This window comes from Cyclospora cayetanensis, unplaced genomic scaffold, assembly GCF_002999335.1.
Source record: "Cyclospora cayetanensis isolate NF1_C8 unplaced genomic scaffold, CcayRef3 CcayRef3_contig_301, whole genome shotgun sequence".
NCBI lineage: Eukaryota > Apicomplexa > Conoidasida > Eucoccidiorida > Eimeriidae > Cyclospora > Cyclospora cayetanensis.
Genome location: NW_020312261.1, coordinates 1 through 23,621, shown reverse-complemented (window position 1 = coordinate 23,621; position 23,621 = coordinate 1). Strand labels below are relative to the sequence as shown.

Below are 23,621 nucleotides of genomic sequence, written 5' to 3'. Positions count from 1 at the left end.
CACATAGAAATGTATATACACACATAGAAATCTATATACACATGCACGTTTATATACACATAGACATTTATATGCACATAGACATCTATATACACACATAGAAATCGATATACACATGCACGTTTATATACACATAGACATTTATATACACAGAGACATCTATGTACACATACACGTTTATATACAAATATATTTGTTTACACATAGACATCTATATACACATAGACATTTGTATACACATAGACATTTATATACACATAGAAATCTACATACACACAGACATTTGTATACACATAGACATTTATATACACAGAGACATCTATGTACACATACACGTTTATATACAAATATATTTGTTTACACATAGACATCTATATACACATAGACATTTATACACACATAGACATTTATACACACATAGACATTTATATACACACAGACGTTTATATACACATAGACATTTATACACACATAGATATTTATACACACATAGACACTTATACACACATAGACATTTGTATACACATAGACATTTATGTACACATAGACATTTATACACACATAGAAATCTATATACACATAGACATCTATGTACACATAGACATTTATACACACATAGACACTTGTATACACATAGACACTTATATACACAGAGACATTTGTATACACATAGACATCTATGTACACATAGACATTTATACACACATAGACACTTGTATACACATAGACACTTATATACACAGAGATATCTATGTACACATAGACATCTATATGCACATAGACATCTATATGCACATAGACATTTATATACACATAGACATCTATGTACACATACACGTTTATATACAAATATATTTGTTTACACATAGACATCTATATACACATAGACATTTATACACACATAGACATTTATACACACATAGACATTTATATACACACAGACATTTATATACACATAGACATTTATACACACATAGATATTTATACACACATAGACACTTATACACACATAGACATTTGTATACACATAGACATCTATGTACACATAGACATTTATATACACATAGACATCTATGTACACATAGACATTTATACACACATAGACACTTATACACATAGACATTTATTCACACATAGACACTTATATACACGTACATAGACATACACACACATAAACACACCTACACACACCTGCATACATGAACAGCTACAGACATACACAGCCCGAACAACTGCCTGAAAAGCATCGGAAAGGGTGCCTCAGGATTTTCGAAAAAGGTGTTAAGATTTTATAATCGCTTGAGGTGTCTTACTCGAAAAAGAAAGTCTGCAGGAGCCGCTGGATGGGGAGGTGTAGAAGTCTGCAGCTGCCAAGCGCGTGAGGCAGCTGCAAGCCACCAGACTAAGCCTTCTGCTCTGCTCCCCGCAGCATCTCCTGCTGAAAATTCCTTTGCATGCACCTGCTGTGTCGCTTTCTGCTGCCGTTGCGATTTTTCTTGGAAGGCGGAGGATCGCTGCTGCTGACCTACACGCGTTGCTGCCGTTGCTTCTGCTCCTGCCGCTGTTGGTGCTGCTTCTGCTCTTGCCGCTGCCGCTGCTGCTTCTGCTTCTGCCGCTGCTGCTGCTGCTCGTGCTATTGTTCCTCCTGTTGCTGCTTCTGCTCCTGCTTCTGCTCCTGCTTCTGCTCCAGCAGCAGCAGCTGCTGCTGCTCTTGCTGCTGCCTCTGGCGCGATGCAAAGCTGGTGGGAAGTTGCATTCAAAGCAGCTAGAACTGTTGGCAGAAACGATGGCGGAAGTGCCTCATGGTATGCAACGTCGAAGAGCAGAGCTGCAGCATACACTGGCAGCTGTAGTCGCAAAAGCCTGCAGCAGCCGCCACAGCACAGACATCCCATAAAACATCGACCCCCTCCGTTATGCAAAGTGTCGAGGCAAGCAGCGCATCTCCACCATGCATGCATGCATGGAGACAGCAGCAGCAAGCACCAGCCAGCTGCTGCAAATGTATGAGCTGCACACACAGCGGCATACGGCCTGGCGGTAGGAAGCTGCCATATGTGCTGCTGCTTCTGCAATATACATATATATATATAGATATATATATATTGCTTCTCCTTTATATATGTATGCTGCTTCTGCCATATATATATATATGCTGCCTCTCCTTCATGTATTCATATATATATGTATGCTGCTGCTTCTGCCATATATATATATATATGCTGCCTCTCCTTCATGTATTCATATATATATGTATGCTGCTGCTTCTGCCATATACATATATATACTGCTGCTGCTGCTTCTGCCCTATATACATACATATGGATGCTACTGCTTCTACCCCATGAAGGGAGGCTTACCAGCCAATGACGGCAAGTTTGGTGTCGAGGGGAAGGGCTGTCCATACACCGGATGGTCTCTGGAAAGCTGTTGCAGAGGCCGTTTGGCGAGCTGGCAGCGATACTGCCGCTCTTAAGGCAGCGCCTTCTGGAGAAGCTGCCGCAGAGTTTGCAGCGCTTGCCGCTGCAGAAAGTTCAGCGAGACGCGTCGGAGGACGATGGCGAAGGAGACAAGCGACGTAAAATTCGAATCCTTTCAAGTCACGTATCCGTTCCTTCGGCACAAAACACCGCAATCCTTGAGCGCTGAGGAAGCCTTCACAGCGAAGGCAAGTGCTGCTGCATGCGACCATCATCTACACAGACCCTTCCAGCCTTTCCCGCGCGCAGAAACCTCGATTTCTCTGCCTTTCGACTGTGTAGAAGCCTCTCGCGGCTACAGCTACCCGTCAAGAGCAGCTTACTGGAAGCAATGGGCATACGATATTCCACACACTTAGCCAGTCCGCTGCCAAAGGGTTGTACTTTGATCGATTAAAAACACGTTCGAAGTGCTGCAGCGCCGTCAAAGCGGCAGCCACAGCTGCATCAGGACGCCTGGCTAAGAGACGCCTGCTGTTTTTGTTGCTGCTGTTGCTGCTGCTGTTGCTGCTGCTGCTACTGCTGGAGGATTCTTGCAGCCGGCGAAGCGCACGAGTCAGAGATGCGGCAAAGGAGGTGCTGCTATGGCTGCTGCTATGGCTGCTATGGCTGCTGCTATTGCTGCTGCTGCTAAGGCTGCTACTGCTGCTAAGGCTGCTACTGCTGCTAAGGCTGCTAAGGCTGCTGCTGCTAAGGCTGCTGCTGCCGGCTCCCTGAGACGCGAGGCTCTCCAGCCGTCTTGGGTGCCACTGCGACGTCCAATGCTGCTGCTGTTGCTGCAGTTGCTGCTGCAGTTGCTGCAGTTGCTGCTGCTGAGACTTGCGCAGTGGACGCTGCTGTATCGCAAGTTTCAACGGCGCTGCAGCAGGATTGGAGGTACCCTTTAGGCCTTGCTGGAAAAGCATTCGCAAGCATTGGCACAAGCCACACGTGACTGCACACACAGAGGGAGCTGCTCGCTTTGCGGGAGCACCTGATTCTGCAAAGTTTCAAATGCAGAAGCAGAGAAATGCGCAGCAGCAGGAGGAGTATCATGCAGCGGGCACCCAGTACGGTGTGTGTGTGTATTATTATTTGTGTATGGGAGGCGTCTCCTTAGCAGCAGCAGCTGGTCGTCGGCGAAGGGAGCAGCACCTGGAAAGCCACAGGAATTCTCCGAGACGCCATCTGCTGGATCTACGATTGTTGCTGTTTGTTGGGGTAGCTGTAGAGGTTGCTGCTGCAGCTGTATGCCACCCAGCAGGCTACGCTTCTGCTGCGCACTGGGCTGCTGCGGCTGCGCTGAGCTGGCAGCATTTGCAGCCTCAGATGGCCAGCTGAAGGAGTATCGGCAACGCCTGAAAAAAAGCTGCCCTTGCTGCGGCTCGATTGCATGACTTTACTAAAGAAATAGGAGCGGAAGCGCAGCAGCCGCAGCACGGGCAGCGACTGCTGCGTTTTCAGGCAATATGCAGGCACATTGTGCAAGATTAGTCCCTTAAAACACCCTATAGAGTAACCATAGGATCCCTTTGCTGCAGCAGCTACTGCTGCGGCTACTGCTGCTGCTGCTGCTGCTGCATGCAGGGCAGACAGGGTCCGGGATATTTTTCCTTAGAAAAGCTGCACACACGCCTAAAAAGTGAGCACAAATGCCACATTTTGAGTATTTCTCGAATGAAAAGGGTTTGTCTGTAATACGAAGTCGGGTGGCGCGCGCAGCCTCGCCAGCGTCTGCAGGCTGTCGTTAGGCTGCAGTCGTGTACTCTCAGCAAGGTGTAGCAGGAAAGCTGTTGATCGGCGGCAATGGCTTATTTCTAGCGAGCCCATTGCCCCTCCAAATAAGTTTTTCTTGTGTTATCTTGTTGAGTTTCAGTTATAGGCTGCAATTCTTAGCGATTGTACACGCGAAACGCGAAGAAACCGTGCAGCAGTTCAGCAGCCAGCACTCAGCTGCTGCTGCTGCTGCTGCTGCTGCTGCTGCTGCTCTCCGCAGAAACTCGGACAGACCCCCCTGTGGCATTGGCAGCAGCAGCAGCGGTGCTGCTCTTCGGCCTAAATGCGTTGTTCGATGAAACTGAAGGAACCTCGTGCGAGAGCAAGACGTGGAATAGCAGGCTGAATGCTGCAAGGGCCCTCTCACCTGTTGCTGAATCGCCGTCGAGCAGCAGCAGCAGCAGCAGAGCTGATCCGTGGAGCATTAGCTGCACTCTCAACAAGTGTTGCTCTTCAAGGGCGACACCTTGCCCCCCCTTCTCCGAGCCATACAGGATACTCCGCCTACCTCCTGACGACGGCTAGCAGGAGCAGCGATACGACTACGACCAGCTACAGCAGGCAGACACCTGAGTGCTGGCAAGCGAAGACAGGGGCAGTCATGGCTGCGCGTGTAGCTCGAAGGGGCCTTCTGAGCTTCTCTCTCGATGAGGAGGAGCAGGAGGAGGAGCACCCCGACCACCCCCAGCGAGAGGAGAACCATCATCAGAACCATCCGAATCAGCATGATCAGCAGCATAATCAGCATAATCAAAATCAGCAGCATGATTATAATCATCAGCAGCATAATTATAATCATCAGCAGCATGATTACAATCATCAGCAGCACCTCGATGACCAAGAGCACTCCAAGCAACAGCGGAGGCGGCAAAGGGAAGGATGTCATCGCCGCTCTTACAGCAACGACGGCAAGCACAAGTCGCATGCTCACCCCAACAGAAACAGCAACAGTGGGGGTAGCAGTGGTAATAGCAGCGACGCGAGTGTGCTGCTGCCCGTGAGCCCTTCAAAAAGAATTGTTACTCCCTGCGAAGCATCCAGCAACAGCGGTGCCGCAGTAGGCCTCCTCAAGATGGGAGATATGACAGCTGCTCGCTTCAGACAAGAAGAAACTGCCGAAGCAGTACGACGGAAGCAGGAGAGGCTGACGGCAGCGCTGCATGCGCTCTCCGCAGGATCTCTCTCCCCGCAGTAAGCGGTCAAAGAGGCACGCGACTCAAAAAGAGTCAAGTTCAGGGAGTTCAAGAGAGTGTGCGACTGTTTAGAGTTGGGGAGAGTGTATCATCGTTTAGAGTTGAGGAAGATTTTATTCTTGGCAGTTCAGGAGAGTGTATTACTGCTTAGAGTTCAGGAGAGTATATTATAAATAAGTTGAGGAGAGTGTGTTGCTGTTTAGAGTTGATGAAGATTTTATTCTTGGCAGTTCAGGAGAGTGTATTACTGCTTAGAGTTCAGGAGAGTATATTATTGTTTAGAGTTGAGGAGAGTGTATCATAGTTTAGAGTTGAGGAGAGTGTATTATTTCAGAGTTGAGGAGGATTTTATTTTTGGCAGTTGCAAAAAATGTTTTTAATTCAGGAAAGTTGTTTTGATTTTGCAGGATGCGCTGCCTCGAAACGGAGCTGAGATCTCTAGTCAAAGCGTGGCAGTGCTGTGTGTGCAGCAACAGGAGATACAGCGCCTCTGCTGCTTGCTTGTGCATGCGTATGTGTTTCCGCTGCATGCAGGGGCTTTTCTCGAGGCTTTGTAGATGATGCAGCGCCTTCACGACTCACTGCGCCACCCCCCACTTCTCGCCGACGTGCAGCAGCGCAGACAGCAGCGAGAAGCTGCTGCCCCTTCGTGCTGAGCTGTGGATCTTTCAGCAGCATTGGCAAGCGGCAGCAAATGGAGGATTCTTCGGTTTCTGTCATTGACTTCTCGCCGAACGAGGCGCTTTTCGGAGGTACGATGCTGCTGTTTTTGGCGTGGGGAGGGTTAGAAGAAGACGAGAAGGAGGATGGAAAGGATGCAATGTTTTCGGTGCTAGTAGTGCTGCTGCTGGTAGTGATTTTGCTAGCATGCTGCTACTGCTGCTTCTGAGGCAGCCATCCCACATATGTCTGTTGTTGCTTTTCATGACCATTTTAGTGTCGTTGCTGCTGCGAATGTGCTGCTGCTGCGAATGTGCTGCTGCAAATGTGCTGCTGCAAATGTGCTGCTGCTGCTTTTGAGGCAGCTATCTCACATATGTCTGTTGTTGCTCTTCATGAGTATTTTAGTGTCGCTGCTGCTGCTAATGTGCTGCTGCTGCTGCCAATGTGCTGCTCCTGCTCCTGCAGTATTTGACGGTCACAACGGAAACACGTTGTCTGAGTTTTGCAAAACGCATTTTCCCAACGTCTTAGCGCGCCAGCTCGCAGTGCACAACACTAGCAGCAACACCAGCAACAGCAGCGGCAAGCGTGCTCGGCGTGCGCGTCGAAAGCGGCAGTCGAGCAGCAGCAGCAGTAGCAGCAGCAGTGAGTGCTCTGGGGAAGACGAGGCATCCACGGCAGCGCACCCTCCGACCTCTGCAGCTGCCAGCAAAGTAGAGAAGGCTTTGGCAGACGCATTTCTGCAGATGGACAGTGATTACATGCAGCAGTATCCTGATTCGCAAGACGGAAGCACAGCGCTGCTGGTATTGGTTCGGTGGCAATCGCCGCGTAAAACTAAGCGCAAGCTGCAGTCAGAACGGCAGACTACGACAGAGGCCTCTAGCAGCAACGGCAGCAGCACAGACAAAAACTTGACGTATAGCGAGTACCGAAGGCAGCTCAAGAGCTGCCAAAAGCACCAGCAGCAGTCTCAGCAGCAGCAGTCTCAGCAGCAGCAGTCTCATGGCCCCTCTGCGGCTGTAGATACGGCTGTCGATGTGGCATCTGAAGCAGCAGCAGCAGCAGCCTCAGCCTACGGCACTGCCGAGCTGTTTGCTGCGCATGTCGGAGACAGCCGTGCACTTCTCGTGAAACTTCCCCGCAGCAACAGCAAAGGGAACAGCAGCTGCGACAACGCGGTGTACGTGAAGCTGACTGAAGATCATAAGCCGAATCGACCCTCTGAGTTGGCACGAATTCAGCGCTGTGGGGGGTTCGTCATGCTGCTGGGTTGTCACAGGCAAGTCATCACTTCCTGACGCAGCGTCTAGCCTCGAATTTTCCGCGGCTATGGTGCAAGAGAGAAGCCACGCTGATGCCTTCTCTCTTGCCGAGTCGTTAACAGCCTTCTTTCTGCGCGCAGAGCTGCACTTTTCTGGAAAGCCAAGCTGCATGGAGGGTGGCTTTCTTCGAAGGCCATTTTTCAAAAGGCTGCTTTCGAAACTACCGCCCTCTTCTTACGTTTTTTGATTTCGCGCGCAGAGTCAGCATTGGCACGACTGGACTATTCTTGGCTATGTCGAGATGCCTTGGCGACTTTTCGCTGAAGAGAGCTTCCCAGCAACTCGTTCCTGCAGAAGCAGAAGTGACGTACAGGTGCGTACTTGCGTATTTGCGTGATTGCATACAAACCCTCCAAGCTAACTCTAAGGACGTCATCTTAATTGAATCTGCTGCAGATGGGGAGATAAGAGGTCGCTGTGGAAAGGGGACGTCCTTTGTATGTCTTTGTATATATATATGGATGTATTTACATGCATGTGTCTATGTATATTTGTACGTGTATGTGCATGTGTCTGAGTGTATTTGTATGTGTATGTGCATGTGTCTATGTATATGTGTATATGTATGTATGTGTACGTGCATGTGTCTATGTATATTTGTATATGTGTGTATGTGTACGTGCATGTGTCTATGTATATTTGTATGTGTATGTGCATGTGTCTATGAATATTTGTATATGTATGTATATGTATGTATCTTGATATTTACACATATATATACATATATATATATGTACATATACATGCGTATGCATATGCATATCTATATCTGTGTGTGTCAGGCACTTGATGGCGTATTCGGATCGTTTGCTTGTTCTTGCGACCGACGGCCTGTGGGATGTTATGAGTAACCAAGATGTCGCTGACTTTTTGCAGCAGCACATAAACAGCAGCAGCAGCAGCAGCAGCAGCAGCAGCAGCGATGGTGTTAGCCGCGTTGGGAAGAAGCAGCCTAGGAGGGACGGCTGGAGCTCAGACGCAGAGGGCAAGGCAGAGGCGTCGGAGGTTGATCGTGATGAGCATCAGCAGCTCGCACGGCAGTGCACGGGGTAAGCGATTTGATTGTCTTTGCGGCTTGGGGTTGCCTTGAGAGCATATTGTTGCTTACCCGCGTGCGAGCGAGGCAAGAGGCTTTCTCAAAAATCTGCCGGAGGCGGCTTGCATTCTCAGGTTTCTGGAGAAGGCTCAACTGGAGTGGATGGCCAAAGAATTGACGTGTGAGGCCCTTCGTCGAGGCTCAGAAGATAACATCACGACACTTTTGGTGGCGCTCAACTGGAAGAGCGCGGGGAATGCCGAGTCTTAGGCGTGCTCGCCTTTTATCCGTGGAGCAGGGACGAAGGGATGAGGGAGGGAAGGAGGACACGATCTGCTGCGGCGGAAAATGCCAGTGCTAGAAAGGAGTTTTCCACCGCTGGTCGGTTGGCTGAACTCAACAATTCGAAAACGCACTCCCTGGAGCGGCGGAGACGCTGCGAAAGATCCAGGTCCAGGCTTTTCAAGCCTTGAGTCTGCGATTTGGCCTTTTTATTAATGTACCTGTGTATGATGCATCTTGTATTTTCTTCTGCTTGAAGCGCAAGGCTTCTAGTCGGGTTTTTGGAGAGCTCAAACTTTACATACGAGGCTCCTCGTGTGCAAGGTATTTTTTCAAGTGGAAGCGTTAGGCTGCGAACGCATGGGGGCGACGCGATACGTGAAAACTAAATACTACCCATTAGCAGCAAACGGTAATGCCATCAAAGGTTTTCAGCACCGTGGACACCCTACTGCCTCTTTAAGCGTAAACGTATTACTACGCCTTCCATGGTCTGTAAGATGGACTGGAACTGACAGACTGCCAGACTGGCTGGCGTCGAAGCGCCCTGTGGGTGTACTTGCTGTTCTCGCTGTTGGAGAACTCTGTATCTGCACACGTAGTTCGAGGGGTTGCTGGCAGTGGCTTTTGCTCTAAAACAATCAGGCAAGCACCACACTTCATCGAGGGGAGAACCACGCAAATCCGCCGACAAGAGAGCGAACCACCGCAATGGGGTTGGAGCGCAGGTCGCTTGAAGCTCCGCAGAATCTGACCGCACTCTCAGTAAATGACTCTGTCCTAAACACATACATAGATATAGATGTAAATTGTCAAAAAGGCGATCGAAGATTTCCGAAATTCCCACGCCGCAAAAGTCTCGAGCATCTCAAGCCCCCCTCTGCCAACTGTCGTGTTGTGGGTGGGAGTAGGTGGTGACCTCGCCGAAGTTCCTTCAGCGCCCGTGGAAGCGGCTCAGAATTGCAGTCTAATCCGCCTTTCTCTTAAAGGCCTTTTTGCGTGGAGTTTCGGATATTTTCTTCGTGGAATATTTCGCGACACATACTCTCCTAGGAGGCACTTCTCCCACTCTAGAAGGGGCGCAGGAGGGAAGGCCCCCTCGCTCTCCCTCTCTCTCGCCAGGCTGGCTGGCCGCTATGATGCTCCAGCCTTTTGCGCGGAAAGAGATGTTTGAGATGCACTTTGTTTCGTGAGGGCTCGTGCTTGATTTCAGGCGCCAAAGAACCTGTGCTCACAACAGAGCCTGTAGAGACCCCCGCTCTGGGATCGATCGATCCCGATCGACGCGCTCCCCAGGCAGAAAACCTTTGCCGCCACGGCATGCAGTAGGACGCTGCTGCAAGATTTGGACAGCTTATCAAATCGTCGAGGCACCGGAGTCCTCTGTGCTCCGAGGTGTATGCCTTTTCGACGAAGCTACGCACGCACTGCCCTCTTCAAGGCATCCACGGGATGCTGCGCTGCCGACAGCATCTGCCCCTTGAGCCTCCCGCGGCAACTCTGGAGCGAGAAAATGCAGCGGGATCTTGCATTCACGTGGTTCGCTTCCCCCCTCCTGCGGAGGAAGTCAGAAACCTCCCCCGACTTCCCAGGCGAGAAGGTCACTTGGAGGGTGTTCGGCCGCCACTGCACGAAGTCAGAGCCGCTCGAGCGTTTCCAGGAGCTCTGCGAGAGAGCTGGCAGATGATTGTTGAAAGGGAAGGCGACTCGACAGCCTGTGCGGCGTTTGACCACTTCAATCATGCGAAGGGTGTGACCACACCTGCGACACGCTTGCACCAGCCGTGTCTGCACTCGAGTGCTTGCTCTGCAGCAGCAGGGCAGCAGCGAAGGCTCCCCCACCAGCGCTTCTTTTGCAAGAGTTGGACGCCGCGAAATTGTGACTGTCCGCCAAGGCCTCCACCGTCCTTATGCGTAGACACTGCAGCAGCAAAGGGCTCAGCAGCAGCAGATTGTTGCACTGCAGCAGCAACGGAGGAGGGTTCAGCAGCAGCGGATTGCTGTGCTGCAGCAGCAGCAGAGGCTTCAGCAGGGATGGAGGCAAGGACGGGCTGGAGGGAATCCCAAGAGAGGCACCTGCTGCAGAACCTTGTTGTGTCTCTGCAGCACATGTCCTCCGAACTGAAGCAGTTACAGACCGCAGCAGCGAGACACCTTAGAGGCTTTTACTGCAACTGTCGACGATCGGCGCAACCTTGCCAGCAGCATCGCCCAACCCACCCTCAACAAACTCACCCACGGCCTTCAAGTCCAGCCTACTCCTGGCAAAGGCTGCCACACCAGCAGGGGGAGCAGCAGCAGGGGGAGCAGCAACAGGGGGAGCAGCAACAGGGGGAGCAGCAGCAGAGGCAAGACTGTGCGGAACCGTTGGACGCCATCTCGACCTTGCGCTGTTCACAGGTTCCTCCGCTCCCCATCAAAGACCCTTTGCCACATCCGCGTCTAGGAGCCAGCCGCAGCCAGCAGCAGCAACAACAACAAGACCAGCAGCAACAACACCAGGAAGAGCAGCAGCAGGAGGGCAGCTGGCCACTGGAAAGAAGCAGCCAACAGGCTCGCACTCTCGGTTTTTCTTGCAGAAATCCCCAGCACGCGTCGCTTGCCTGGCTCCAGCAGCAACCGCAGCAGGAGCCAATAAGCTATAGTCCTCGCCCCTGTTTTCTGTGCTCCCGCATGCCTTACAGGCTGGCCGCATCTTCAGCAACAGCGGCAGTAGTAGCGGATCTTCCTGCGAATTCCCCCCCTCCCGCCTCTTGCTGCTGCCCCCCATCCCCCACGGCGCTGAACCGACCCGCTCTTTGCAACTCGCCCCCTCCTTGTGCTTCCTCAGGCTCCGCAGAACCTCCCGCATGCCGGAGGCGCTTCGTGCATTTCGAAAAGGAGGCATCCAGAGTTCTTCTCGATCCCAGCGAGTTGCCAGACGTGCCTCGCCGCAGTCCTGAGGCAGCGGCAGACGCCGCAGCAGCAGCAGATGCTGCAGCACCAGGCACTGCTGAAAGCTGTTGCTTCTCCCCAGTATCGAGTCAAACAATCGGTAGGGCTTTAAAGAAAGCGTCACGGCACTGTGCGTGGCTGCAGGAGCTGAAGTAGCTTCTGGACGGCCCATCGTTCCTCCCCCCTCCTTCCCCGCGCTTTGTGTTGCTGCCGGCACTGTCGCTGACACCCAAGGGCAGCCCTTTATATATATAAATATATATTTATATATATAACCTACATGAACGGAGCTCATGGTGTCGCTGTTGCGCCTGTCGCAGTAATTCGTCCTCACAGAGGTCTTATGGAGAGGGTTAAGGACAGGCTACGCTTGAGAAGGCATTCCGGTGAGGCGGTTGCTACAGGAGTTGCAAGTGTTTTCTGGTGGCTAGCGTGAGCGTGTTTTTCGTGTTTCTCCATACATTCCGCTGCGGTACTGCGGAAACGTTTTCCCTTGTGCAGTAGTATAGGCCTCACCCTGCACTGCTCCCACCCATGCTTCTCTGTGCGGCTCCTGTTGTTGCTTGAGGTGCTGCAGCACGCCGGCAAAGTTGCTGCGTGGAGGCTGCTGTTTTGCCGCACATGCATCCCGCTGGACGTCCGCTTTTGCCTTCCACGGAGCCTTCCCCTTGCTGTAGAGAAGGCACTTGCTACAGACCGCCTCCGCCAGCGCCTCTGTCCGTGCAGCAGCAAGTGTTGCAGTCTCGGCAGGAACGCAGCAACACAAGAAGCAGCAGCAGCAGCAGCAGCAGCAGCAGCGCCTTCCCCACAGGCCTCGGGCACCACCACGTACGGCCTCGGCTGTATGTACCAGCGCCTGCGCCTTCCCCAACCTATGCAGCAGCAGCAAGATTGCTACCGAATGCAGGGGGCGTCTCGTATCCGCAAGAAATCAGTCCGGCAAATAGACTGAAGCGGCAGCAGCAGCAGCGGCTGGTGATCCAGGAACAGCGGCAACACCGAACGCATCGCATTGGAGACTCTCCCGCCGCTGCACCTACCAACGCTGCCCCCCTTGCACCTACCAACGCTTCCCCTCTTGCGGAGCGAGAGCCTCACCCCCCTAATGTCTTTTCTTGCGGGCAAGCGCAGCAGCAGCTCCTCCGACAACACTGCAAACTCGACGTGCCGAAGCAGCGTCACTTTCAGCAACCGCAGCAGCCAGCTCCGCAAGGATCCACAGCGGCGACGTCAACAACAGCAGCAGCAGCAACAACAGCAACAACAGCAGCAGCAGCGCAAGACAGCAGACGCCGCCGCGCCCGTGTCAGTTCCCTCCAGCAGCAGCAACAGCGACTGCGCCAACTGCGGGAGCAGCTAGCTGCAGAGGCGTCAGCAGCGAGGCGAGAGCAGCGCGCCTCAAAACACTGCAGGGATGCTCTGACAAAGAGCAGCACCGGTGCCAGCAGCATCAGCAGCAGTAGCGGCCAGACTCGAGAGCTTCTGCGAGGAACTGCATCCTCCAGCAGCCTGCTAGGGGGGACGTCCAGCGAGCTGGATACCAACCTCAGCCCCTTCAGGAGAGAAGGTGCCTATGCACCACAACACACCCTTTCCACGGTCTCGACCCCTTTGGAGGCTTACGATGACGAATGATACAGCCCGTGACAACAGCAACTCCTCCTTGAGAAGCGCTGCTGCGGGTGCTGACTCATCAATCCCCTCCGTTTGTACATATGTCTGCATCCCCATTTCCGATAAAAGACGCTTTGGTCCCACAGCACCGTCAGCCAGCGGCCAGCCAGCTTCATAGTACGTGTGTAGAGAAATTCCGTCTCCAGCATGTAGTACACAGCATGCCACACGACATTTATAGTGCCTTATTTTTAAGGTTCAGGATGTGCGCCTTAGAGCCTCCGCGCGAAGGCCTTCGCCAAAGCCTCAGACTTTGCTTCGAAGGCTACGCTCTAGGGAGCAGAGCTAGCAGACAGACAGAGAAAGAGACAGAGAGAGAGAGAGAGACAGAGAGAGAGAGACAGAGAGAGAGACTTTAGGGGTGGAGGGTGGACAAGCACGCAGGATTTGGTGTTCTCTGCAGGGAGAGATTTCCGGTGAAAGCCTTGGAAATAGGGTTTGCATCAAAAGAAAGGCTTCAGAAAATGTTTATTAAAGCCCTAGAGTTTGGAGTTTTGTTTTGCATCAAAGTTCGGGCCAGAGGTTGCATGCACTGGTACAATTCAGGATTAAATGCACGACAAGCCAGGGGTTGAGGTGTCCGTGCAGGGAAGGCTTGGGTTGGCGGTTTGCACAGAGAGCTGGGGTAGAAGGCTTGCATGGAAGTCTAGGGTTGGTTGAAGGTTTACCATGGTGGTCTGGGGTGTAAGATTTGGATAGGCGGAAACAGAAAGCGCCAAGGAAAAGTATCAACTACCCTCGAACCCGCGAAAACACATCGCATCAGCAGCAGCAGCAAGGCGGTCTGCCGCCTGGGCAGTCTAGCGCTGCATGCGCTGCTCGCTTCGCCGCCACTAAAATTCGCGCGCGCTCTGCAAGCCTCAATAAAGCAGCAGCAAGAATAAGAGAGGTCATGCAGGCCTCGCCGTGTCGCTGCCTGCTGGCTGGCTAGCTAGCTAGCTGGTTGGGCGGCAGTCCTCGTGCGCGAATCGAAAACCTGGCTACTAAGCTGGCTGGCCAGCCCTAGTGCATGCATACTCGACTCAATCGTCTCCAAGATTGCAAGCCCACCAGCTAGCTAGCTAGGTGCCTAGCTAGCCACTAGTGCGTCACGCGCCGACGCTCTGGCGCCCTCGTTTACCACTCCAGAAGTTTGTGGCTAGCAGTTCTTAAGCGCCGCCAGGTCGAGCTACCCCCGACCGCTGCTGCTGCTGCTGCTGCTGCTGCTGCTGCTGAGGTTCTAGATAGCCTACTGGAAAGGGCTGAGGAAACGCATGCGCCGCATAGTCCGGCTGTTGCTGCAGCTGGTGTAGCTGTGGCTGCTGCTGGAGATGCTGCTGCTGCTGCTGTAAATGCTGCTGCTGTAAATGCCGCTGCTGATGCTGAAGGTGCTGCTGCTGCTGCACAGCCGCAGCGGGGATACCACCGACGGAGCCTTGGGGTGTATGCAAGGGGGGAGCTCCCCCGATTGCAGCAGCAGCGACAGCAGGGTGCTCCTCTGCAGCAGCAGCAGATTTCTGCTGCTGCTGCAGGGGCCTCTTAGACCGCGAGCTGCTTTTGCTGCTCTTGCTGCCGCTAGAGAGCTGCCGCTGCCCCGCAGGAGGCACTTGCTGCTGCTGTTGCTGCTGCTGCAGTTGTTGTTGCTGCTGCTGCAGCTGGTGCTGTTGCAGCTGCTGTTGTTGCAGTTGATGCTGCTGCTGCTGCAGCTGCTGCTGCCGGAACTGTTGCTGCTGCAGTTGCTGGTGCTGCAGGTGCTGGTGAAGATGCTGCTGCTGCAGCTGCTGCTGATGCAGCTGGTGCTGCTGGAGGTGCTGGTGCTGTTGCAGCTGCTGCTGCTGCAATTGCTGCAGCTCCGAAGGGGATCCGTTGAGTTGCTGCGGCTGTTGCGACATTGCAACCGCGTAGTAGCCTTGCTGCTGCTGCTGTTGAGGCGGTGCGAATGCAGTCTGCTGCATAGCTGTCTGGCCTGGCTGCTGCTGCAGCGGCAGGCGCTGCTGCTGCTGCTGCTGCTGCTGCTGAGGGACGCCTGTGGGGGCAAATCGCTGCTGTGGGAGCTGAGAGGCGACAAAGCGCTGTTGCTGCTGCTGCTGCTGCGTGGAGTATGGGTTTTGATCCTGACAGAGCAGCTGCTGCTGCTGCAGTTGTTGCTGGTGCTGGTGCTGCTGCAGTTGTTGATGGTGATGCTGCTGCTGCTGCTGCAGTTGTTGCTGGTGCTGCTGCAGGTGCTGCAAATGCTGCGTCGGCGGAGAAAAATGCCGTTGATGGCCTTGTGCTGTCTGAAACGCCGCTTGCTGCTGCAGGTAGGCATGCTGCTGCTGCTGCTGCTGCAGCTGCTGCGTGGGAAAGGCTTGCAACGGAGTCGTCCCCAGTGTCTGATGCTGCTGCTGCAGACTGCTGCCGTCTGCCGCTGGTGGCAGCTGCACCGCCGCTGCAGCGTAAGGGGGCATCTGCTGCTGCTGCTGTGAAGCCTGCAGATACAGTGGACGCTGGCCGAACTGCTGCTGCTGTTGCAGCTGCTGCTGCAGCTGCTGCTGCTGCTGCTGCAACTGCTGCTGCAACTGCTGCTGCTGCGATCCATCCGCAGCAGCAGCAACATCGTCGCTCTGCTGCGGGGGCTGCTGCTGCTGCGCCAGGAACTGCGGCCGCGCGAACATTTGCTGCTGCAGCTGCTGCTGCTGCAGCTGATGCTGTTGCAGCTGCTGCTGCTGCAGCTGATGCTGTTGCAGCTGATGCTGTTGCAGCTGATGCTGTTGCAGCTGATGATGCTGCTGCAGCTGATGCTGCTGCAGCTGCTGCTGCTGCAGCTGCTGCAAGTCGTAGCCTCCTTCCAGCGGCTGCTGCTGGGCACCGAACGGCTTGCCTCCATAACTAAGAGGCTGCGGCTGCTGCTGCTGCTGCAGCATCAAGTGCTGGTGCGGCTGCATCATCACTGGAACGGGCTGCTGCGGCTGCTGCGCAGCAGCAAGCCACTGCTGCTGCTGCCGCAGGTGCTGCTGCTGCTGCAGCAACGACTGCGGATGCTGCGGATGCGTGGTGGCAGACGCCAGCAGGTGGGAAGTCTGCTGCTGCTGCAGCGAACTTGCAGCAACCAGGTGCTGCTGCTGCTGATGCACCGGCTGGAGGACGCGTGAAGCCTGCTGCTGCTGCTGCTGCTGCATCTGCTCTGGCGCAAGCTGCTGCTGCTGCTGCTGCTGCAATAGCGAGGGGCCTGTCGATACGGCTGCAGAGTCTCCTCCATCGACCCCACTCCCCGAAGTGAAGTCTGCATGCACACCCCCGCAAAAACACCCAACCCCTTCGAAGCTCTAAAACTCCGTCGTTTCAGAAAAAAACCTCACTTCTCAACTTCCTCCCCCTCCGTACAGCCACATCCACAAAGAGAGAGAAAGAGAGTCATAACAGATGCAGACACAAACGCCAGAGAGGTGCCTAGCAGCCAAAAACGCGGAGGCTTAATAGCCTACCGGTGGGCAGGCGCTGCTGCTGCTGCTGCAGCATTGCCTGTTGCTGCTGCTGCAGCATCGGCTGCTGCTGCTGCAGCATCGGCGGCTGCTGCTGCTGCTCCCTGATGGCTATGGCAGGCGACGCCTCTTGCGGCAGCCCTGCACCGAGCGCTGCTGCTGCTGCAGATACACCTACTGCTCCTGCTGCTGCAGATGCACCTGCTGCTGCTCCCGCTACTGCTCCTGCTGCTGCAGACGCACCCACTGCTGCTCCCGCTGCTGCTGCAGATGCCGCTCCTACTGCTGCAGGTGCTGCTCCTGCTCCTGCTGCTGCTGCTGCTCCTGCTCCTGCTGCAGCAACTGGAGGCTTCGCCTCTTGCCTTAAGCTCGAGTTTCCCTGCCCTTGCATCGCCAGAACAAACTGCTCCTGCGCACAGAAATCAGGAGCCGAAGCTCTGTCGCGCTTCAATCCCTCATACCGCTCAACTCAACACAAGTCTCCAGGGAGATCTACACCCCCTCCCCGTCCTCCAACGCGACTGCACTTCAGACGTACTGGCAAAGGAGGCTTCCTCGGCTGGGAAGGCATGACGCCATTAACTCCGAACTGCTGCACACCCAGCAGCAGCTGCTGCTGCCTCCCCCGCTGCAACGCGTGCACCGCAAGTTGCAGCCATGGCAGCAGCGTGGAGGCAACAGGCATCCCCCCTGCCCCCCCTGCTGCTGCTGCTCCAGAACTAGTGAGCGCGCTTGCAGCTGTTGAAGGCGATGCAGCAGCTTGAATGCCGCCTGCAGCACCTGCTGCTGCTGCTGAACCTCCTCCAGCAGCAGCAGCGGCTCCAGCAGCAGCAGACGTTCCTGCGGCGACACCTGCTGCACTCGACGTCGTTGCTGCAGCTGCTTGCGAATCTGCTGTTGCAGCGTCTACTGCCTTCTCACCACGCTCAAACAGTGCCTGCAAAAGCGCAGCAAACAATAGGCCTTACTTCTCAGGAATTCGCCCGTTCGTGGAGCCGCAAAAGGAGCTACCACGAGGCGTCGCAGGCAAGAAACAAGCGAGGCTAAGTCTTAGCATTCTGTACGCCGTACAAAGTGATGACGCGCTTGCTGCGCAAGACTTTGGTGAGATGGATGCGGAGGCACTATCAACTTGGGATCCGATCCTACGCACGCCAAACAAACATACACATACATCAATGCACACTTGCATGCATATACATACACACTTGCATACACATACATATACACTTGCATACATATACATATACACTTGCATACATATACATACATATACACTTGCATACATATACATATACACTTGCATACACATACATACACACTTGCATACATATACACGTGCATACATATACATACACACTTGCATACATATACATACGTATACACTTGCATACATATACATACGTATACACTTGCATACACATACATACGTATACACTTGCATACATATACACACACATATACACTTTTTTGCATACATATACACATACACATACATCAATACACACTTGCACATACACATATGCACGCCACACGCTTGGACCCAAACCTCTATGGCTCCCTCCCCCCCTCTTCGTCCGCGCAACGGCAGAAATCCATCTCCATGTCGCACAAGAATTAAAAGGTTTGTCTTTTCGTACGAGAGAACTAAAGAAAGTAAACCACCTTCCAAGCATACACATTGTTGATGATGCAATGAACGAATTCAGATTCTATTCTAAAGGCCAGGCGCAGCACCGTAAGATCCCCTATCCAAGGCATACCAGGAGGGAGAAGACTTCGTATATGGAGAGCTTCCTGTTGCTGCTGAACTGCGAGTCGCTTCCTCATGCTGTTGCTGCAGCGGCAGATGACTGCTGCTGCAGCACGCAGGCTGGCGCACTGCAGCAGCAGCAGCCACACACACATACACATGTATATACATACATATACATATATATATGTATATGTATATATAAAGCCTCAACAGCAACTCATGTCTACAGCCACACACATACACATACACACATACACCTCGAAGCCGCCTTCCTCGACTGCCTCCCTCCAGCGCATGCGCCCCCTCCCCCACCCCTTGCTCCCTGGAAACTCTCACACCACGCACTTGTTGTGCATCCACGGGAGGTTCTGCGGAGGGTGGAGCTGTGGACGCATGCAAAAAATTCCACGCCGAGACGCTCCAGCACGCGACGCTCCTTGCCGCCATCTCTGCAGGCAGAACGCATGCATTTACGCACAGACAGCCACAAAACACATGCTGCAGCTGCGGCTTGCACGAGTCACTTTTGAAACCTCTGCCTCCACTAGACGCCGTCCTGAGGGGAAAAGAAAAGCGTTACGCCTTGAATCCTCCAAACAGACGAACCGTGGATAGCCGAATACAACGACGGCTTGCGCTTCTTTGCTAGCGAGCCATCCATCAGGCCGTAGCTGCTACGCCACTGTCTCTTCTGATTCGATCCCAGCCGCAAATTCATGCTGCTCAGAGGCTGTAAGGCAGAAAGAGCTTCCTGCAGCGTCTCTTCATTCTCCTCTCCCCGTGCAGCCCGTGCCGCTGAAGCCTCCGCCGGAGAGGAGTCGAGCAGCGACGTCTGCTGCTGCTGCTGCCGCTGTTTGGCAGAAAACTGCTGCTGCTGCTCCTGCTGCTGCTTCTGCTGCTCCTCATGAACTGCAGCAGCGCCTCGCCACTCAAGCGAAAAGCCTCTAATCTGCGGCATCAGCTCTTCGACATCCTGGTCTGCACCCCCCAGCTGCTGCTGCTGCTGTTTCGTGTGCTGCTGCTGCTCCTGCTGCTGCTGCTGCTGCTGCTCTTGCTGCCAAAAGCGCAGCTCCGACAGCAAATCCCGTGGAAGCGTGAAGGCTCGCACTGCTGAGGCGTTTTCCTCCACCACTAGAGCAGCAGCAAGGGGCAGCAACAGCTCCTCCGACGACAGCCGCTGGTTGCTCACGCTGCTGCTGTGCGACGGTGTCTCATGGCGCTTCTGCGCACCTGCACTCCCCAGCTCTTTCGGGAGGCGATGCTGCTGATTGCGCAGCAACCACTGCATGAGGGCATGCGGCTTCGGCGGCAGCAGCAGCTCGAAAGTCAAAGACTCTGAGACTTCCCCAGCAAGCCCTGCGAAGGAGCAACGCGCCGGTGCAGCCTGCAGCAGAAAGCGCAGCGTTTCGCGTTCAGACGGTGGAAAACTACCTCTGTTGAACAAGATTCTCTTCTCTGCATTCATACGATACATATACGTACAAATATGTACACATCCATAGCTATGTGTATGTACATGATTATACACACGTAGACACCACACATCCATTTACATATGTATATATATATATATATATTACACCTGTATATACATACATATACATGTGTATACATGCATGTATGCCTCTATGTAGATAGATATAGACGTGTGTATATCTACCTACATATACCTATAAGTACATACATATACAATATATATATACAATATGTACATACAATTTATATACATAAAATTTATATATATATATACGCAGAAACCCCCGAAATTGCAAGCATGCACATAGCAGACAAACATGCGCCGCGAGAGCACGGCAGGCGTAGCGGTGTAGACGCACGACACAGCACCACTTCTACAGAGACGCCACTGACCATCATGAGGACGTCTTTGTCCGTAAAGGCCCTCCTATGTCGCAGCAGCAGGAGAAACATGGGGTGTCTGAGCTCTTTGGCTGTTTGCTGGAGCTGCTGGAGGTGCTGCAGCAGCACTGCATGCTGTCTGCTGCATTCGAACGGAAGCCGCAAGCGAGAGACTATGCCTCCAAAGGAGCCTGCGCGCGAGAGAGCACTCGCCACAAGACTCCAGTTCACGTTGTTGCTGCCTGGAAGGCCTTTCGCGGCAGAAATCCACGCCCTGCTGCTGCTGCTGCTGCTGCTGCTGCTGCTGCTGCTGCTGCCTGCAAAGCGGCCTGCCAAGTGCAGCAGGAGCGCTGATTCATGCAGATCCCACTGCTGCTGCTGCTGCTGCTGGCTACGCCGCTGCAGCAAGGCTTCATTTTCGTGTGCAGCCGCAGGTGCAACGGCAGCTCTCCCCGACTCCAACGCGCTTCCTTCCGCAGCAACAGCACCTAAGCGCCGCCCTCGCGAGGGCCCTGCTGTCTGCACCCCACACCCACGCATTTCGACAGGCAGCAGCGGCTGCAGAAAAAAAGTGCAAAAAACAGTAAGCGACAGGCAGCAGCTGCTGCAGAAAAAAAGTGGAAAAAACATTAAGCGACAGGCAGCAGCAGCTGCAGAAGAAAACGTGCAGAAAACATTAAGCGACAGGCAGCAGCTGCTGCAGAAAAAAAGTGCAAAAATATTAAGCGACAGGCAGCAGCAGCTGCAGAAAAAAACGTGCAGAAAACATTAAGCGACAGGCAGCAGCAGCTGCAGAAGAGAAAGAGGAAAAAACATTAAGCGACAGGCAGCAGCAGCTGCAGAAAAAAAGTGGAATAAACATTAAGCGACAGGCAGCAGCAGCTGCAGAAAATAACGTGCAGAAAACAGTAAGCGACAGGCAGCAGCAGCTGCAGAAGAAAAAGAGGAAAAAACATTAAGCGACAGGCAGCAGCTGCTGCAGAAGAGAAAGTGCAGAAAACATTAAGTGACAGACTTACCGCCTCATAGGCTGAGAGCTTGCCGGCCCCGTGTCTTCTGATCGCTTCTGCATGCGCAGCAGCAGCAGCCGCTGCTGCAGCTGCTGCTGCTCTTGTTGATTCCAAATCTGCAGCTCCAGGTGTCCAGCTCGCAGGAGTCGCAGCGTGCTGCTGCTGCTGCTGCTGAGCAGCTGCTGCGCTTGCTGCAGCTGCTGCAGCCGTTCCTGCCATGGAGGCTGCTGCTACAGTCGAACGGTCCACGTGGGAAATCTCTGCTGCACGCCGAGTGCTACCAAACTGCTGCAAGAGTCGCCACACATACCTGCTCCATGCGCCCCCTGTCGCTGCAGAGACAACACCCCAAAGCGAACAAGCGGCTGCATCAGCCGTAGCGGCAAAGTCGACATTGCAGCGAGCCACAGGCTCCTGCAAGTGGCAGCAGTAGCAGCAAGAGCAAGAGCAGCAGTAGCAGCAATAGCAGCAAGAGCAAGAGCAGTAGCAGCAATAGGAGCAGTAGCAGCAATAGGAGCAGTAGCAGCAATAGAAGCAGTAGCAGCAATAGGATCAAGAGCAGCAGTAGCAGCAATAGCAGCAAGAGCAAGAGCAGTAGTAGCAAGAGCAGTAGTAGCAATAGGAGCAGTAGCAGCAATAGAAGCAGTAGCAGCAATAGAAGCAGTAGCAGCAATAGGATCAAGAGCAGCAGCAGTAGCAGCAATAGCAACACGAGTAGCAATAGCAGCAAGAGGAGCCGATTGGGCAGACGAAGCGCACTGAATGCAGGGAGGGCTATAAGATCGACGGGCAGCTCTGGAGGTCTAAACTCCAGGGGATGGACAGACACGCCTTGTTGTTGCAACCCCTCGAGCATGCAAGTTACTGCGAAGGATCGGATTTGCTGTTTTCTGCTCTCTTCTGCTGCCTCTGCTGCTGCAGCTGAGTGCTCCTCTGGGTAGTCTTGCTCCTGCGCGAGTTCGTCTTCTGGCTGTTTCGGAGGCAGCTTCAGCAACAGCTGCTGCTGCTGCCGCTTCCTCGGCTGCTGCTGCTGCTGCGTTTGCTGCAGCTGCTGCAACTGCTGCAGCAGACCCGCAGCCGCAACAAACGCAGCAGGTGCTGCAGCGAAAACATCCAGCACCAACGGACTCTGCTGCTGCAGCAATGCTTCCTGGTGGTGATACAACCAGTCACTCAAAGTTCGCCCAGCCGCCGCCTCTTCGAGCTCCCCGCGACAGCTGCCACTGCGTCTCCCACTGGCGATGCTGCTGCTGTCGACTGCAGCAGCAGCAGCACGCACAGATGCATGCATGCATGCACACACACACACACACAACCGCAGATCCCACGCATGCACACATGCGAGCCCTTGTCAGCCCCGCAAGAAAAAGCGCCTTCCTCACACACACGGCGCAAGGACTGCAAAAACAGCCCCCGCTGGAAGAAATTCTACGCAGTGCATGCCAATGCAAAATAAAGAAGAAGCAACCCCAAGACAGCAGCAGACTGGCGCGCGAACCTTGCAAGAGAGGATGCTCCTCCTGCTTCACTGCAAATGCTGCCGCTTCCTTAGATCGGATCGCGCTGTCGACCTTAACACCTCCAACATGCCCTGGTGCTGCTGAAACTGTGGAAGCTCCTGCTCGTCCACTGCGCTCACACGCCACTTTGTGGTCGACGAGAAGACAAAGAAGATACGCATGCAGCCGAGGCGACAACCGGCAACTCCCCAAAGGCAGACGCTGCATCAACACATACACATATACACAAATACTTACGCATGCATATACATATACTTCTACAGGTACTCATGTGCACATCTACCTCTATATGTAGAGGCCCATATACATACACCCATATATACATAAACTCACATATGCAGATATCCATATATGCACAAACTCACATATGCAGATATCCATATATGCACAAACTCACATATGCAGATACCCATATATACATAAACTCACATATGCAGATACCCATATATACATAAACTCACATATGCAGATATCCATATATGCACAAACTCACATATGCAGATACCCGTATATACATAAACTCACATATGCAGATATCCATATATACATGAACTCACATATGCAGATACCCATATATGCACAAACTCACATATGCAGATACCCATATATACATAAACTCACATATGCAGATACCCATATATACATAAACTCACATATGCAGATATCCATATATGCACAAACTCACATATGCAGATA

The 23,621-nt window shown here is 53.2% G+C and overlaps 3 protein-coding genes and 1 pseudogene across 3 annotated transcripts; 1 reads left to right on the top strand and 3 right to left on the bottom strand.

Moving 5' to 3' along the window:
* Positions 1-1,555: 1,555 nt before the first annotated feature.
* LOC113147648 (putative uncharacterized protein DDB_G0271606) lies at positions 1,556-10,056 on the bottom strand (the record flags this gene model as incomplete). Its single annotated transcript, XM_026338815.1, is given in 9 exon segments — positions 1,556-1,678; positions 2,952-2,993; positions 3,191-3,459; positions 4,282-4,342; positions 4,419-4,447; positions 8,688-8,717; positions 9,200-9,514; positions 9,582-9,716; positions 9,891-10,056. Coding segments are annotated over 9 exon segments (1,170 nt in total), but the record flags the coding sequence as incomplete, so codon positions are not given.
* A 712-nt stretch (positions 10,057-10,768) lies between these two features.
* LOC113147647 (serine/arginine repetitive matrix protein 1-like) lies at positions 10,769-13,303 on the top strand. Its single transcript, XM_026338814.1, has 5 exons — positions 10,769-11,340; positions 11,419-11,666; positions 11,959-12,098; positions 12,329-12,753; positions 12,979-13,303. Exons 1-5 carry the CDS (start codon positions 10,769-10,771, stop codon positions 13,301-13,303), a joined length of 1,710 nt encoding a protein of 569 aa, XP_026194599.1.
* A 251-nt stretch (positions 13,304-13,554) lies between these two features.
* Positions 13,555-17,441, bottom strand: LOC113147646 (annotated as a pseudogene).
* A 305-nt stretch (positions 17,442-17,746) lies between these two features.
* Positions 17,747-23,132, bottom strand: LOC34622061 (polyglutamine-repeat protein pqn-41). Its single transcript, XM_026338816.1, has 7 exons — positions 22,904-23,132; positions 22,165-22,662; positions 21,415-21,737; positions 20,408-20,914; positions 19,145-19,922; positions 18,780-18,987; positions 17,747-17,927 (listed from the first exon to the last, which is right to left on the bottom strand). The coding sequence occupies exons 1-7, from the start codon at positions 23,130-23,132 to the stop codon at positions 17,747-17,749; spliced, it is 2,724 nt and encodes a 907-aa protein (XP_026194601.1).
* Positions 23,133-23,621: the final 489 nt, after the last annotated feature.

What these genes read in the sequence shown, in the direction of transcription:
- LOC34622061 (XM_026338816.1), bottom strand. Translation starts at nt 23,132, where the DNA reads ATGCAGCGTCTGCCTTTGGGGAGTTGCCGGTTGTCGCCTCGGCTGCAT. An exon ending in AGCTCTCAGCCTATGAGGCG is followed by an intron (nt 20,915 to 21,414) that starts GTAAGTCTGTCA and finishes TGTGGGGTGCAG; the next exon opens with ACAGCAGGGCCCTCGCGAGG. An exon ending in GTTGTATTCGGCTATCCACG is followed by an intron (nt 18,988 to 19,144) that starts GTTCGTCTGTTT and finishes TTCTGCCTGCAG; the next exon opens with AGATGGCGGCAAGGAGCGTC.
- LOC113147647 (XM_026338814.1), top strand. Translation starts at nt 10,769, where the DNA reads ATGGAGGCAAGGACGGGCTGGAGGGAATCCCAAGAGAGGCACCTGCTG. An exon ending in CAGCACGCGTCGCTTGCCTG is followed by an intron (nt 11,341 to 11,418) that starts GCTCCAGCAGCA and finishes CATGCCTTACAG; the next exon opens with GCTGGCCGCATCTTCAGCAA. An exon ending in CAAGTGTTTTCTGGTGGCTA is followed by an intron (nt 12,099 to 12,328) that starts GCGTGAGCGTGT and finishes CCTTCCACGGAG; the next exon opens with CCTTCCCCTTGCTGTAGAGA.